This window comes from Aplidium turbinatum, chromosome 9 (assembly GCF_918807975.1).
Source record: "Aplidium turbinatum chromosome 9, kaAplTurb1.1, whole genome shotgun sequence".
NCBI lineage: Eukaryota > Metazoa > Chordata > Ascidiacea > Aplousobranchia > Polyclinidae > Aplidium > Aplidium turbinatum.
Window position 1 is genome coordinate 12,516,189 of NC_137480.1, and position 15,640 is coordinate 12,531,828.

The 15,640-nt window shown below is 37.9% G+C and overlaps 1 protein-coding gene across 2 annotated transcripts; it reads right to left on the reverse strand.

The window, feature by feature from the left end:
- Positions 1-2,398: 2,398 nt before the first annotated feature.
- Positions 2,399-9,870, reverse strand: LOC145777022 (ADP-ribosylation factor-like protein 6). 2 transcript variants are annotated; one of them, XM_082588288.1, is made up of 6 exons: positions 9,836-9,870; positions 7,132-7,242; positions 6,511-6,669; positions 5,485-5,667; positions 5,142-5,273; positions 2,399-4,162 (listed from the first exon to the last, which is right to left on the reverse strand). In XM_082588288.1, the coding sequence occupies exons 3-6, from the start codon at positions 6,544-6,546 to the stop codon at positions 3,899-3,901; spliced, it is 615 nt and encodes a 204-aa protein (XP_082444414.1). In that variant the 5' UTR covers positions 6,547-6,669; positions 7,132-7,242; positions 9,836-9,870; the 3' UTR covers positions 2,399-3,898. The 2 variants fall into 2 exon arrangements, with proteins under 2 accessions (XP_082444414.1, XP_082444415.1); XM_082588289.1 differs by lacking the exon at positions 9,836-9,870 and having other exon boundaries at positions 6,511-6,586; positions 7,132-7,613.
- Between the last annotated feature and the right edge of the window lie 5,770 nt (positions 9,871-15,640).

Below are 15,640 nucleotides of genomic sequence, written 5' to 3' on the forward strand. Positions count from 1 at the left end.
ATTGATGGTTTTCTGATTTCTTATTATCAAAAGTAAACCAAGTGTTAATAATTTATTATCGTTAAGCAAATGACCTCTTATACCACATAAGAGTCGTAGATTATTCCGACTTGCTTGGAATGTTCCATTGTTCACTTTACGTTGAAACTCATATTATTGCAATCGGTAGTTAGAAATTATTATTGCCACTCTTTGGAAAAAGATAAATTGGAATTGCAGACAGGTTTACATAATAAATTCCCAATATTTTATATATTGTGAAAACTAATTCGTGCTATTTTAATGTCAGAGCAAAAAGTAAAGAAGGAATAGCAGCGGAAAGTTTAATGTGAGTCTTGATTCCTGGCTTTCTTGGTTTAGCCAATTTCCAGAAATTTACTGCACTAATAAAAAAAACTAAAAAAAACTGTGCTGAATAATCACAATGGGATTTCTGTTTTAGTTTATTACGCTCTGATTCATTTCAGCATCAGCTATAGCCTATGGAACCTTTCTTTTGTGACAGGAAGTGTTTTTTCCCGGTATAGTTTCTTTGATTGCTGCGGTTGTTTCGGAACTTTTGAACCTGTGGTGGCTACCTTTCAGCACCATAAGCACATGATTAGCAACAAAATAATTGTGCTGGATTACATTATTCAAATTTAAACAAAACTAACAATAGAACAAAATTGAATGGCTTCAGCGCACCCTCATCAGAAAAAATCGACTACACTAGCCTACATTTAAAGAAAAAAATAGGGGCAAACTGGAAAATACAGTGAATCTTTTGAAAAAGGTTTTGTTAAGATTAGCCTAAATTCTTTTAATTGTTAAATTTTTATTTCAATTTATTAAAATATAAGTTTAAGTTCGTTATGTTTAGATTCGGTTTTTCGTTTTTATTTTATGTAACTTTTGGTTATTGATTCTCTGCGGATTTGAACAGCGTGTTTAGCGAAATATAAAGTCTCTCACTCTTTGATATTACCTTTAAAAGCGCATGGTGACTAACTTGGTTACTAAATAATTAATTTTATTTCCGTTTTAACGGACACTGATGCCTTGACTAAGCGGTGGAATGGCGCAGCGCATAAGACGCTCGCTGTTCCATCATCTAATCTTGGTTCGACTCCCGGTTTTAGCTGGTGATTGAAAAACACTGCTCGCCTCTACCCATGGTGTAATAAATTGGGTGGGCATAGTTGCTGAGGGAAAGATATCCGTGAGAAAGGAACTGGCCAGTTGGCCACTCTACTCTCAATAATGCCGAAGGCTTAGTACAATGAGAATCGTATTTTCTCATCCCCAGATGTTTGGATCAAGTATTGGACTCACCTTTTTACCTAATATCTTGACTAGTAGTAGACTACTTTTATTGCAGTACAACCCTTTTTATCTTTCCAAAATTTCTCATTTATTGAATTTGTTTATTTTCTAACTTAAATTTTATTTCAGCAAAAGGAACAAATTTTCCGAATTCCATCACTCTCTTTTGGTTATAATAGGCCCCATAAGCGACTGAAGAGCGATCAGGAAATTATAAGTTTAAAAATTCAGCATTGTGTTTACTAATATTAAGCTTCTGTAAAAGGTGTCACCTGCCTGCCAATTAAACAAATCACAGGTTAAAAACTTGAACCTGTGGCCCAGGATATTCTAAAAATCCAGCAGACTACTTTTACGAAAGTCTACAACTCGATACCGCATCAAGTTTGTGCAAAATCAGACCTACTTCAGTTTCGTAAAAAGTAGAATGACTGTTTCTGAAACCGTCAAGTTGGAGTGTATGGAGCTGTCTCGAAATTTTAAAGTCCTGAAATGTTCAAATTTTAGTTTTAGAAAAGTTTAGTTTGCTCATCAACGCCATCAAGCGGATTATAACTAATGCTATCGAGCCTGTAAGGGGGAGAAAAGCAACAGAAAATAGGAATAAAATCTTTCGTGTATACTGGCTCTTTTCTGAGATTACATAGAAAAAGTGTGTGACAAGCTGATTTTTGAATGAGGAAAATGAAAAAGAAAGCGAAAAAAAGAGAGTGAGTGAGATTGTTTAGTTGTCAATATTTCAAAATTGCAGTTTTGAATAAGTTTGAGAGTGTTCTTCCTCTAACGAGCCTTTGGGGGGAACAAGAGACTATCATTTAATCACAACATTTTCCCGACTAGACTGGGAGGCCAACAGAGAACATTTAGCCTACTTATCAACTGCAACAAAAAACCCTGCTGACAAAAACTTGAAAATATTAACATTAACTTCAAATTTGTTGTCTACGTTTAGTTTTGAAAGTTTTTCCAAAATACACATTACCTATAGCGTTGCTTTTCTTACACATATTGTAACAATGGTGAGTCCACTGCTCAGTACCCGCTGTGCAGTAGTCTGTACTAGTAGGGCAAAACTAGCTCAAATGAGCGAGCTGACAACCAATGTAATTTTGACAAAAAATGTACTGCACTGTATAACCAATGCAGGAGTGGCAAGCTAAAAGCATCACGGAATTTTCAACAAAGTTGTAGCTAGTCACTTGCAGGGCCGGATTTAGCTGATGGGGGGCCCGGGGCACTTTTAGATCGGGGGGCCCCCCGTGCAAAAAAATTTTTCTCGCCTACGGCGCGAAAAACTATCTCTACGTCTACAGTAGCATCAGTCCAGTACTGCACAGCATTTTGCAGAAACTTTAAAGACCAAATGAAAAAAATCACATTTTTTTCCACATAGGGGACCCTTCAAAAGTCGGGGGGCCCGGGGCAACTGCCCCCTCTGCCCCCCCCCCTAAATCCGGGCCTGGTCACTTGTGTTATTTTTAGTTCTCTGTAGGCTATACACAAACCTGTCACACGTTTGCCAATTGATAAAAACACAGATTGAATCTAATGTAATGGTATATCACAAAATGATAGCACTAGAAAGATTTCCAAAATAAGATATGCTAAAAATTTCCACATCAATAAATTTTCAAGCAAACTTTTAACGATTGTGCGCTGTGCAGTCTCACTTCAGCAATTGCATATCACAATAAATGAGGAACGTATCTTTTTACTTGGTGCAGCCACATGATCAGAAGAAAGAATTGATTTGTACATTTTCGAAAATAATCAAGAAAAGGCAAATCTTTATGGACTAAATCAGACAATTGTTTTGCAGTGTTTTGCCGCTAATGCTGTTTTTGCTGCTTATAATTATTTACTGAATTTTAGAGATGTATAAAGTTTGCCTATCAAGTTTGTTGCTTTCATTTTTAATACAATAGCCTACAGAATAACAAGTTGGCTAGTTTTTGACAAACTTCATAAAAAATAAACCAATTCTTTTTTTTTATACAATTTGGGTAGAGAGGTTGCTTGCAAATGCAATGAAAAGTACACAAGGATCCTTTATTTCGGATGCAACAGAACAAGTAAGAATTGCAAGTACATAAAATCAGCCAAGTTCGGAAACTTGTATAACTTAAACATTAGCCTATGTAGATATTCAACTTCAAAATTCTTATATAGGTTTTTCTACTATTTTAACTTGCTTAACATGACAGATGTGCGTGGTGCCACTGGGCATCATTAGTTATTGCTTATTTGTTTACTGTTTGAGATAAATTTCACTATCATCTTCTACTAGCCTATACAGCAAAAGCTAAATATATTAAAACAACTGATAAAGGATAGAGAAACAGCTGGAATAGTTTCCTTCTTAAATAACGTCATGAAAATAGCCTTTTTGTGTAATAAACACTTCTGCGTTCAATAAAAAACAAATTAAAACAATTAAAAACGAAAAAAAACGAAAAAGAAAAACATTCAAACGTCAAATTTTTGATCAAAATATAAAAGTGATGAAATATATTAGAAAAATGCAACGCTTTAACACCAAGAAAATTTGTTGAACTCAAGATTTAATAATGATAGGAAATTTATTCTCAGTCATCTATTTTCGTGAAGTGCTCGTTATTTGTTCTGTTAGCCACTGGATGCCTTCATCCAGACCATCTCCGATCAATGCATTGCTTTCACATATGTGCCATGGCCTTCCAATAGTTTTGGGAGCATTCTTTATGACGGGACTTCCTCCTTTCGTCCATTCGCCCCTGTCCAATCCCAACAGTTGGGCACATTTGACGGCAGAACAAGATTGGCGCAGGTCAGATTTATTGGCAAAAAATAAAACTGGCAAGCTTTTCTTTTCTTGTATCTAAAAATAGAAATAAGTAATACTTCCAAAGAATTGAAATTGATGTATATACTGTGTCTGTATTTGGTCTGGTTGCAAAGTCAACCATGTTTGCGACAACGTATCAATAAAGCATGCTTTGTTCAAGTCACTTCATGTTATGCATGCTGTATGACTTTCAAAGAAGGATTCAAAAGTAGCCTAGCCTACATTTGATTGTTTAATTTCAGAATAGAAGAAGGAGCTTTCACCAACTGAAAAATACGAGCAAAATTAGAAGCAAGCTTCAATTGTGTTTTTAATGAACAGAAAGTGTTTGCAATAAAATTTTAAATAAACAAGTTACAACCAGTAGCGTTGACAAGAGAGTCCAGGGTGTCCAGGTTGACAAGGGAGTCTTGGACTTGGGCCTTAGATGGCATTAGGGGTTCGTAACCTTTCCAAGGAACCTGGAAACTTGAATAAATCACCTCGCATTCGTTGGATATGGCAGTTTTTTTCTTAAAAGAGTCTTAATTTGGATCCCGAAGATCGAAATAGTATTAGGCCCACATTATCCTTTCAACGGTCCTGGTTACAATCTTGCTAAACTAGCTATACGCATATTTCATATTTTTTCCACCTCTTTTCTTCTTTCATCGCAATGTCAGGCTGAATATGATGAGAATCAACATTTTCAAAACTTTCATGCTTGAAGTAGAAAACTTCTCAATATTTTCTAAACGTTTTCTTCTTCTTGCTAAAGAGGCAGAAATTCAAGCAACACCTTTCAACTGCTTTAACCAGTGCACTGTGCCAGTGTTGGGGTCTATTAGGTCCACATGTCCTGTACCGGTATGTCGGAAAGTTGCACAATGATGTATGATGTGTTAATCGTTTTCTTAACATCACTATCTCACCAAATAGCTATACACATCTAGGAGGTGGGCTTGTAGGTAACAATATTTAGGGCATTTTGTAAAACCTTGATGGTTTAACATAGGCCTACTCAGTTTCTTACCAAACGATGGCGTAAGAGTAGATCTAGTTCTTCTTTTGCCACAGCCATGCGTAGTTTGTCTGTGCTGTCTAGCACAAATATGATTGCGTTGCAATTTCCATAATAATGTTCCCATAAGTTCCTGTATCGACCCTGAAAGATGTTCAACGGCAGATATTTTTGTGCTGAATTTGAATATGCAGTTGCATAAAAGCGTTCACAGTAAAACTAACGTAGTCTTACTTTTTCATAACCTAGGCTACGCTACTTCGTAAGAGTTATAAATTATTACACTGCAATAGGATAGGTTTACAGTAAGTTCTGTTGAAATATTATATCATACCGTAGTCTCATCTACGATTACCTGGCCAGACATGTCAAAAACGGTCAAAGACAGTTTTCCTGAAGTAAACTTTTCTATTCCAAAACCAACTGTTGGGACAATGTCAACAGTTCTGGATTTTTCTGGTTTCAAGCGGTTGATGATGGTTGATTTTCCGCTGTTGTCCAAACCAACGCACAAAATGTTTGCTTCTTTCTTCCCTACCTATAAACACAACTTCTAAATTAATTCCAGATCATTATGTTTTTAACACTTTCAAGCAGTTGAAAGGATACATTGGGCCCGGTACCAACGAGGTCCTCAAGACCCAAATCAAGATACCTCTAAGAAAATCAAGATACCTCTAAGAAAAACGCACTACAGGCTATCCAAAGAATAAGCGGAGGTTGTTGCCGGCTCCTTGAAAAGATTACGGACCTTTAAAATCATCCCGGATTTGGGAAAAAAAAGTATCCGTTGGACCACCCTGTCAACGCTACCGCTTCCAAGCCATACCTTTCTAAAAGTGTGTGCTTATAGACCATTCTAGTTCTACTGTATATATCTCATTGGGTGGGCGTGCAATCACATTAAACTTCCATCCAACGCAAAGGTCGTACACAGAAAAAACAATTATCTCACAACAGTTTTTCCTTGTTGTTGGCTACCGATGCAAAACAATATAGAAATATAGTCGATCAGTTACCACTGCTGTCTGCTAGAACAAGAGAAATAGTAGAGTTGAATAAATATGATTTTTTTACATGGCATATTAAATCATTCCTACAATCTGTCACCAAACACCTCCAGTTGAAAAACGTGACGTAAGTGGCATTTTTTTAGACTACATATCAACTTCCCCTCAAGATTTGTTGCCGTCACTTACTGCAAGGTAGGCCAAACCGTCAATTCTTGCTAAAGTAATCTTAGTTTTATCATAACCATTTTCATTATTTAGATTTATTTCAGAAAAGCGTTCATAGAAATCAAATACAATTTATAGCGGATTGGAGCTCATTTGCAAAATATACTGTCAAGCCTATGGTAGTACACTAACTTAGTTCTTACTTGAAACCAACTGATTAATACATCCAGTAGTCCCATGTTTAATCCTCATCTCTTTGTAAGGAGAATGGATGAGTATCTGTTTTTACAAACTCTTTGTTTTTGTTGCACTCAAGAAGTTGCCTCGTGATGATTTTGTTTCAAGGTTTCATGGAAAACAAACTGTAATCTACTAAATATAGGCTTTGTGCGACACCGGTTTAGTTATGCTTTATCTCACAGCCGGTTTCTTCAAGTCAGGTTTAATGCAAAAAGGTACAAGTAACGTAAACGTAACAAAGTAAACTAAAAAACCTGAAAAGCAATCGTTAATGCGAGTTTTTCAATAGGCCCAAGATGGGCTTTAAACCTATCCCTTCTGTCATGAAAGCCCTTTTACCTATTAGCCTACCTACAGCCCCTTTTAAGGCTTTAAACCTATCCCTTCTGTCATGAAAGCCCTTTTACCTATTAGCCTACCTACAGCCCCTTTTAATTGAAATACAATATTATACCGAATAGGCCTATTGCAACGGATTGAGGCTGTAATGTCAGAGTCGTGGAGCCGAATATGACTTAATGTGATTGATCACATCGAAATCTTTATTTACGAGCTGAATAATGTCTTTGAAAGTTCAATCTTACCAGTTTCGCAGAAGCTTATTTGTGGAGGCTTCAACGCTGCCAAGATTAAGGAAAAAGGAACACTCTGATGAACACTTTTCTTTCTTGCTTGAGGGAAGAAAGTGTCTGAAACTGGAAAGAATTTGACGATTATACATGATCATGTATCATAAAATACATGATCTGTATCATGTATTTTAGGCTTTACTCTACAACTCTAGGTTAAAAAGTCATCCAAATAACCTACTATAAAAGGAAATGGATTGTTCGTTTTTGGGAATAAAGCAAGGAGGCTAAGGCCAATTTACTTTGTAACCCTAAATATGTTAACACTGTGCTTTATGGCTATCCAAAGATATGGTCCAATTTGTCACATTCTGCAGAACTCTCCAGATTTTACCAACGTTTGGTAGCTGTCTGACACTTTTGGTACGGTAGCTAATGAATTTTCTAAAAATTATATTTTCACATTTTTACTGTCTTCTCCAGGTGACACAATGAATTTCAACATCATCAGACGTTGAAAAACAAAGACAATTTGATTCCAAAAATTTCAACTAGACTGTTAATTCCTTTTAAACAGTCTGATTGAGAGTTTTCAACTTAAATTTTTCTCATTTTCTACTGCTTCCCCAAGGCAACAAAAAGCTTTTATATCACTACGAGTGGCCGAAGAGTAAAAAAAATCTTTAAAAATTTCAGTCAGGCACCAACAGTAATCAAAATCTGAAAAATGTGACAAATCAGGCCGCATCTCCAGGTGGCCATGAGTGCATAGGCTACACAGAGTCTAAATACGCACGCACTCAGAACACGCATGTTTTTTTCCTACTGAAGCGAGCATTCGTCAATCGTCACAGGTGGTTAGAAAATTGCTTATCTAGAAGCTAATTAGCTGCGTTTATTATGCTTTGACTTGAATTTGATAACAAAACGCTATGGCAAAGAATTTACAAGGAATAGACCTAAAAGTCGTGTAAATATGTAGGCTAATTCTTATCGTGCGTTAGCAGTTTTATCGTTAGGTCTACTGTAGACCAGGCCCATACAGCATTAGGCTACTGTCAACGGCCTCTTTAGTCTTTATCATGTATAAAAGTGGCGCTTGACAGCAGTTTTTATTTTATTTGAAATTTAAAAACAAATTAGTTTAGGCATATTATAAAGGCAGGGTTGGAAGTCGTTAGTCAAAAAGCAATGACTAGACTATTTCACTATTCGATAGTGCCCAAAAAAACAATGAGTTTCCGCTATCAATACTTAAAAAAGCAATGAATAGCAGTTACTAAAAGTTGACGGGCCAAAATACAAGCCCAAAAACAAGCAACCATAAACTCGAAAAAAACAAACAAGCCCAAACTTGCGGGCAAACCGCAAGGTTAGCAACACTGTTAACGACTCTCCCTGGCGGAAAAACCTAAAACATCACACAACCAAGGCGAAAGAGAAAATTGAATTGAGTCCTGTCTTTGTCATGAGTTACCAAGGGGGGTGGGGGGGACTTATATACCAGTCCCAGGTATAAAAGTCTCCCCCCACCCCCTTGGTAACTCATGACAAAGACAGGACTCAATGGACATGGCTCTTTCGCCTTAGTTGTGTGATGTTCTAGGCGTTACCCTCCATGGCATGATTTTTCTGAACTGAGTTGCCGCAAAATTTTCCTTAATCCTTTAAAGTTGGAAAACCGGAAGGGGACTACCGTAGGTCGGATAGCAATCCGAAAAGTAAATCTCGTAAATTCGTTTTGACGACGAAGTAAGTGAACAACAAAAATTATTCAGCAGTTATCTTAAATATCGATTAGTGAAAAACGAATAATGATTTCGTTGCTTGCATGAAAAAGCAATGAATAGCGCGCATTCGATATTTATTTTTAAAAGGAATGGGTATAACCGTAAAAGCATTTGATATTCAGAAAGCAACGAATAACGCTATCGAATAGTGACAACTAGTCGTTACTTCCACTCCTGTAGCCTATAAAGGTTAAGGTTATAATAAGGTATGTCTTTTCTGAAAATGGTCACATCAAGTTTCAAGATCGGATAACAAACTCGGTAGGCTAGGTTACACATCTCAAATAACACCTAACGTTAGCTGATCTTCCCATTTACTTTCCCACTATACGTGTCAAAATTGTTTGCTATGGTTATAACTTTATTAACTGCCTGCTGCTGCTGGTCACCTGAAAGCTAAAAGTTTGTTTGGAACACTCACTCATAACAGTGTTAGCCGAGAAATCAGTCTTTTTAACTGGAAGAAAATCGCAGATGATGCAGAAATTCTTTTCACATAGCTTTCCTTTCTTCAATCGTTTTGATAAACTTCAAGAGTGCCATACAAGTAGCTAGTAAAGTTTTTATGATTAGGCTTTTCACTACGAACTTTCTTTATTCCTACTTTTTATTAGTTTTGTCTAGCACAACAAAAGTCAGTTTTGTTTTTACACGCAAACATTGAAAATATTTTACGGCGGCAAGAAGAAAAGTCCTATTTCTGCATTTAGCTTACTTGAAAGGAAAATGCTACACTGCTGGGATATGTAGGCTAGCCTACATTCCTAGACTACAATGAAAAGCAGACAATGTGAGATCTTTTTAAAACTTTCCTTTTCGAAAAACCTTCTTTTGAGCTGTAAGCTAGGCCTACAATAGCCTACGACGTTTTATTTTAGGAATCAAGGTTTTTCATTTTGCAATGTTTAAAGTGACTTAACTTTACCAACCTGTGAATTTATGTAGGCCCAGTTGAAAGTAAAACTAGCTGACGTAGTCAAATGGATTTACAAATTCATCGTAGTGTTCAGCTATTTATCTTCCATTCAACTTGCCTTTTGTTCCTTTGTTGTCATTCGATAGCTTGAACGTTGGCCATTGTGTGTTTCAAATCTTGTTCAAACACTCAGTTCAGATTTTTGACAACATAAACTCATGCAATAACGAGTAGCCTACTCAAAGCCTTCCTTCATTTTAGATAGGCCTGTTCACGTAACCCAATCAAAATAATTAGGTTAACCTAAATATAGGCCTAACCTTGTTTAAAATTGATAAAATATGACGTTTCAGCAACAAAACTTAACTTAGTTAAATAACATGATGCGTTCTACTGGTGCAAATTAAGCTAAACTATCACAAGATGTAGGCTATAACTTTGCGTAACTTAATTATAACTCTATAACAGTGCTTCCCAACCTTTTTCAGTTCGCGACCCACTTTTAATGCAAGTTTTATTGTGCGACCCACAATGAGATATGACATCTTTATTATGGCATCTTTCACTACTGGCGAAGGCGTACGTACTGAAATAGTTAATGCGACACAACACATCAAATTGTTACATATTTCTTACATTTGTTGCATAATTGTTACGTAATGATAATGCAATAATTTCTCGATCTAATAGAAAACGGGGTGCACAATTCACGAAAAAGTCATCAAATGAAGTGAAGATAAGAAAGAGTAGCGATGGCGAACTACACTGTTCAAGACCAAACTGCGGCTTGTGAGATCGATAGCAATGTCGGTATTTTTTAGAAAACTTTAACATTCAGTAACATTTAGAAATGCTTCGCGACCCACATGAAATAGCTTCGCGAGTCGCGACCCACCGGTTGGGAAGCACTGCTCTATAACTCACGTGCCATGCTAGACAGGTAGTCACTACTTACTCTAGCTCCATGAAGAAGTCAGTCGTGTCTGATCGACGAAACGTCGGAATAAGGGCAGGTTGTCACTTTATACATCTTGTGATAGTTTATCTAATTTGCACCAGTAGAACGCATCATGATATTTAACTAAATTTTGTTGTAGGCTAGGCTACTTCGATATAGTTGTTTGCAAGCATCTCGAATTGCTGTTGTTTTTCTTTTATTGATGTTTGATCACAGTTCTAAATTGTTTAGGATTTGACGCTAGACAATGAAGGACCTTCATTGAAGGTATGACGAGTTGGACCAGGCCACTGCACTGCAGTAAAGTTTATGAGGGGACTCATTGCATTAATCTCCTGTGCAGGCCTTGTGTCTTTGGTATGCAATGGATTAATCTCTTGCGTTTAAAACGTAATTATTGGGTGGGCCAAGGAAACATCTTGGTGGGCCTCGAGTCAGTGATGTAGGTTAGTGGTTCCCAACTCATGGGTCGCGACCCAAAGTTGGGTCGCCTGATAATTTTTTTGGGTCGCTTGTTTTTCAGGCATATTGCATCTTGGGCGAAAAAAATAACAATAAAATTTTTTTTAAACGTGATGAGATCGATCACAAAACTGGAAAATATAAACACAAGTCATGAAGCGTTTCATGTCGAGACATCGGAAAGCTTTGTAGCATGATCGTAGTGCAAGAAGTTTTAACAGTTTTTGTTTTTATTATTGTTATTATTATTATTAAATGTAAACCCAACAAAAATTTCAGTTTCAAACATAAATGAACTTGACAAAGTTACGGGATATATATTGTAGCGTGCACTATATGTCACGAACGCTATGTCAGACAAACTATGACAAAGTTTTCCACACGTTGGACCACGCATAGTCTGGTGTGGTAAAACGCATTAAAGACAAAGCCCCAAGTGCTGTATGGACTTATTGCTTTCTCCACAGAGAGGCCTTTGCTGCAAAAAAGCTGTCTCAAGAACTGCACGAAGTGTTGAATGATGTGAAGTGTGTAAACTTCATCAAAACAAGTCCACTAAATCGGCATTTGTTTTCGTCTTTGTGGATTCTGATTATTATCAAGCATTGCTGAAAATTGAATGAGATTGTTCACCAGGCATTAAATTAAATAATATGAGATGTTCTACTGGTGCAAATTAAGCTGAACTATCACAAGATGTATACAGTGACAATCTGCTTTTATTCCGACGTTTCGTCAGACAGGCACGACTGACTTCTTCAGGGCAGATTGGTTAATTTGCACCAGTAGAACATCTCATATTATTTAATCAAACATTACTGTTGCACACAGAAGTGCGATAGTTGTCACGAGGTCGTGTCCTGAAGCGAGTTGGTAATTTGCGAGAGGAGATTGCTATCTTCTTGAGGCAACAGAACTGTGTGAGATTAGCCGAGAAGTTTTTGCAAGATGATTTCAAGGCAAAAGTTGCTTACCTTGCCGATATATTTGACTCTGTGAATTTTCTAAATTTATCTGTGTAAGGCAACGGTTTTACGGTGATTGATCGCGCCGCAAAAGTTTCTGCTTAACACAAAAAACTCATATTCTGGAAAAGTTATGTCACCAAAGATGAGTACGATATATTTCCTCAGCTAACGCAATATATCTGTGGCAATGAAGTCGATATTAAGCAAACGATAATTAGACACATGGAACGATTTGCCAAAAAGTTTGTGCACTACTATGGAGAATCTTTAACACGTAATAACCAAAATGATTGGATAATTGATCCATTTGTTGGAAAAGATCTGCCTCAACTTTCCATCCATGTTGCAGAACAGTTTATGGACATAACGACAGAAGTAGCAAACTGTATTTCTTTTGCGTCCTTCAAAGACAAATACCCCAAAGATTCTGCAAACATCCACTTTTCGGCTTCCAAAGTGTATCCCACAGTTTCACAATTAGGGATTCAAAAACAATTTCCATTTGCAACAACTTGGCTTTGTAAGATTGGATTTAGCGCCATGTGTGTATTGAAAACTGAACAGCGAAACCGGCTGGAAGGTAAAGCTGACATGCGGCAATGCCTAAGCAAAATAACGCCTCGATTTCAAAAACTCACTGACAGCAAGCCAGCAACAGCTATCTCATTAGTGATTTGATAAACATATTATTTTCGGAAAAAGTTACTGCCTTTGTAGTGCTGTTTGTTTGCAACACAATCTTGTATGGCTTTTAAAATATTACGACAATTTGCTTGGGTCGCAAGATTTTACCGAAGTGAATTTTTTTTAAAAATGGGTCGCCTTAAAAACGAGTTGGGAACCACTGATGTAGGTGACGCGTATACAAAAGATATTGATGCCGTCAGCGTAAACGCAAACGTTCGAAAAACCATACGCCGTATGCGTCAACGTAACTTGCAAAAAAAGTGGCGGCGTCAGCGCATACACAAGCGTAAACTTATTTTGTTTGTTAATTGCCAAACATTCACACGGTATATACCACTCGAAACAAACAAGTTTTATTTTGAATTTCCACGAAGAAACACAAGCATCTGAAAGTGTTCATCTGACATTTTGCTGCGTTTTGGTTTCAACATGTCTTTGCCCATTGAAAACAGTCTTGCAACTGCAGCGCTGGAAGGTATATTGGCGTGTAGTAGCAAAAAAAAGACATTAAAAAGTATACGTTGACGCCATGCGCTAAAAAAACGCAAAAACTTTACGGCGTAGCCTCAAGCGACAACAGGCCCGTAACTAGCTTGGGGCAGCAGGGGGGCAAAAAGTATTCTAGAGGGGACCCAACTTTTACTTTCCGTATCATGTACGAAAACGACGTTTGTACACAATGTGGGTATATTTACGCAAGAACATTAATCGTAGGCCTAATACAACGTTTACATTAGACTAGTTTATCATAGAACCAGTCAGTGGCGTAGCCAGGAATTTTGAAAGGGGTTGGGGGTTGACGGCCGACGGGCAAAGACCGACGGCGTCTTCGCCAAAGGCGACACCCAGCAGCGGGGGGTCTGGGGGGCCTCCCCCAGAAAATTTTGAAAAATTACTTTGAATTTGGTGCATTCTGAAAGCATTTTCAACAAACATGTGGGTATAAATATTCCTGTAAAATGGTGCTGTCCGGTGGCATAGCAAAAGGATAAGATCATGTTTTCTAGGGCATTTTTCGGTAATAAAGCTAAGTCTCTATGTTTTCTTGTTGCTAATTCCTGGCTGAGATATTTGAATGTTTGGTATTGGCAAAACTTGCTCTTTTAATGCAGTTTCGTTTAAAATTAGGCAAACTTTGTTTTAGAGACAACATTCTACCACACCCTTAAACACACAATGTTTACAATTAAATAACACAAAAAAATTGAGTATAAAACTGAAAAGTCAGCGAACAGAGCTACTTAGCATAATTTTTTCCAGGGGGTGCCAACATTTTTGCAGGGGGCTTCGCCCCCCCTAGTTACGGGCCTGAGCGACAACTATCCACAAAAATGTGGCCGTAAGCGTTAGCGTAAACAAAAAGTCTACGCCGCAAGTCTACGGCGTAGACTGTAGATGGTGGTGGGCTTTCACCAATAATGCCATGGTGGTGGGCTTTCACCAATAATGCCACGGCGGACCGCAGCATACAAAAACTTAGTGTTACCGAAAATCTCTTACAAATGCTGTGAAATAGTGATGTCACAGGCAATTCAGTGCCACTTAATTGTTCTAGTATTAAACATTAATATGTTTTTTTCATGAATCTGATTGTGGGTGGGCCCACTGTCAATTTGGGTGGGCCTGTACCAATCAGGCCCACCCGGTAGATCCGCGCCTGGTCAGTATGCTATCTAAAAAATAAACACTTTTTACGTAAGCCCGCTCATTTTTTACTACATGGCACTTTCTGCATTAGTATTTTATATTTAATAATAATCGTGTTTTTATTTGCGCCTATTGCGATAACACACAGTACACTGCGATTACAGATGTGATACAACAGACAACAGGAAGCAGCGAAGTGACATATAGTCTTCGAGTCAACGGCTCCCCTTATTTTGGCTTGCCATTAAGTGTCTTTGCCTAAACACAGCCGCGTGCTCTGGAGCGGTGTCGAACCCACGTCCCTTTGAAAGTCCCGCAGACGTTCTCACCATGACTCGGCTACCAGGGGCGCCGGAAGCGGGAGGGCAGGGGGGGCGAATGCCCCCCCTGCCCTCAATTTTTCTGCAGATGGAGGGGCAGGGGGGGCAATGGTGCCCTTTTAAAGTCATGTAAGCTACTGCACATTTCGCAATATAACAATTTCTGCTATTCCCTTTTAGCCTAATTATGATCTTTCATTTTTGCCTCAAAATAATATTTACGGCACAAAATTTTGCAACACAGTAACTTACAGGCCTTCAAACTCGTTTTTTTCGGCAGCCATCGTGGCTTACCGGGAGCTCCTTCTCGGCGGCCAAATCTGCGTGCTTGGAGGCCAAAATAGCACAAGTAAATAGAATTAAACTTGCAACAATGCTGAAATGATCACTTAGCGTTGTTGAAGGCTGGGCCTGGGCGACGTCCTACAATAGAATCGTTATACCACGCAATAACTGCTTTATCGGGATTGTAATCTAGTACTGCGGGACCATCTAACGACACTCGCACGAGTGTCTCCAATCAGTGCCGGTCTTTGGGGTGTGCGATCGCACAGGGCCCGCAAATTAGGGGGCCCGCAATTTACTTAAAAAATACATTAATTTTTGTCATTTCTACTGGAACAAATTTGATTTAATTCGCAAGCAATTAGGCCTACCGGTATCCTTTAACATAGGCGTAGGAGCTAGGGTGCAGGGAGTATAACCAAAACCCTCAAACTTTTTAATTAGTCGAAAATTTGGGCTTAATTGGATAAAAGTTTGAGAAAGAACTTTCA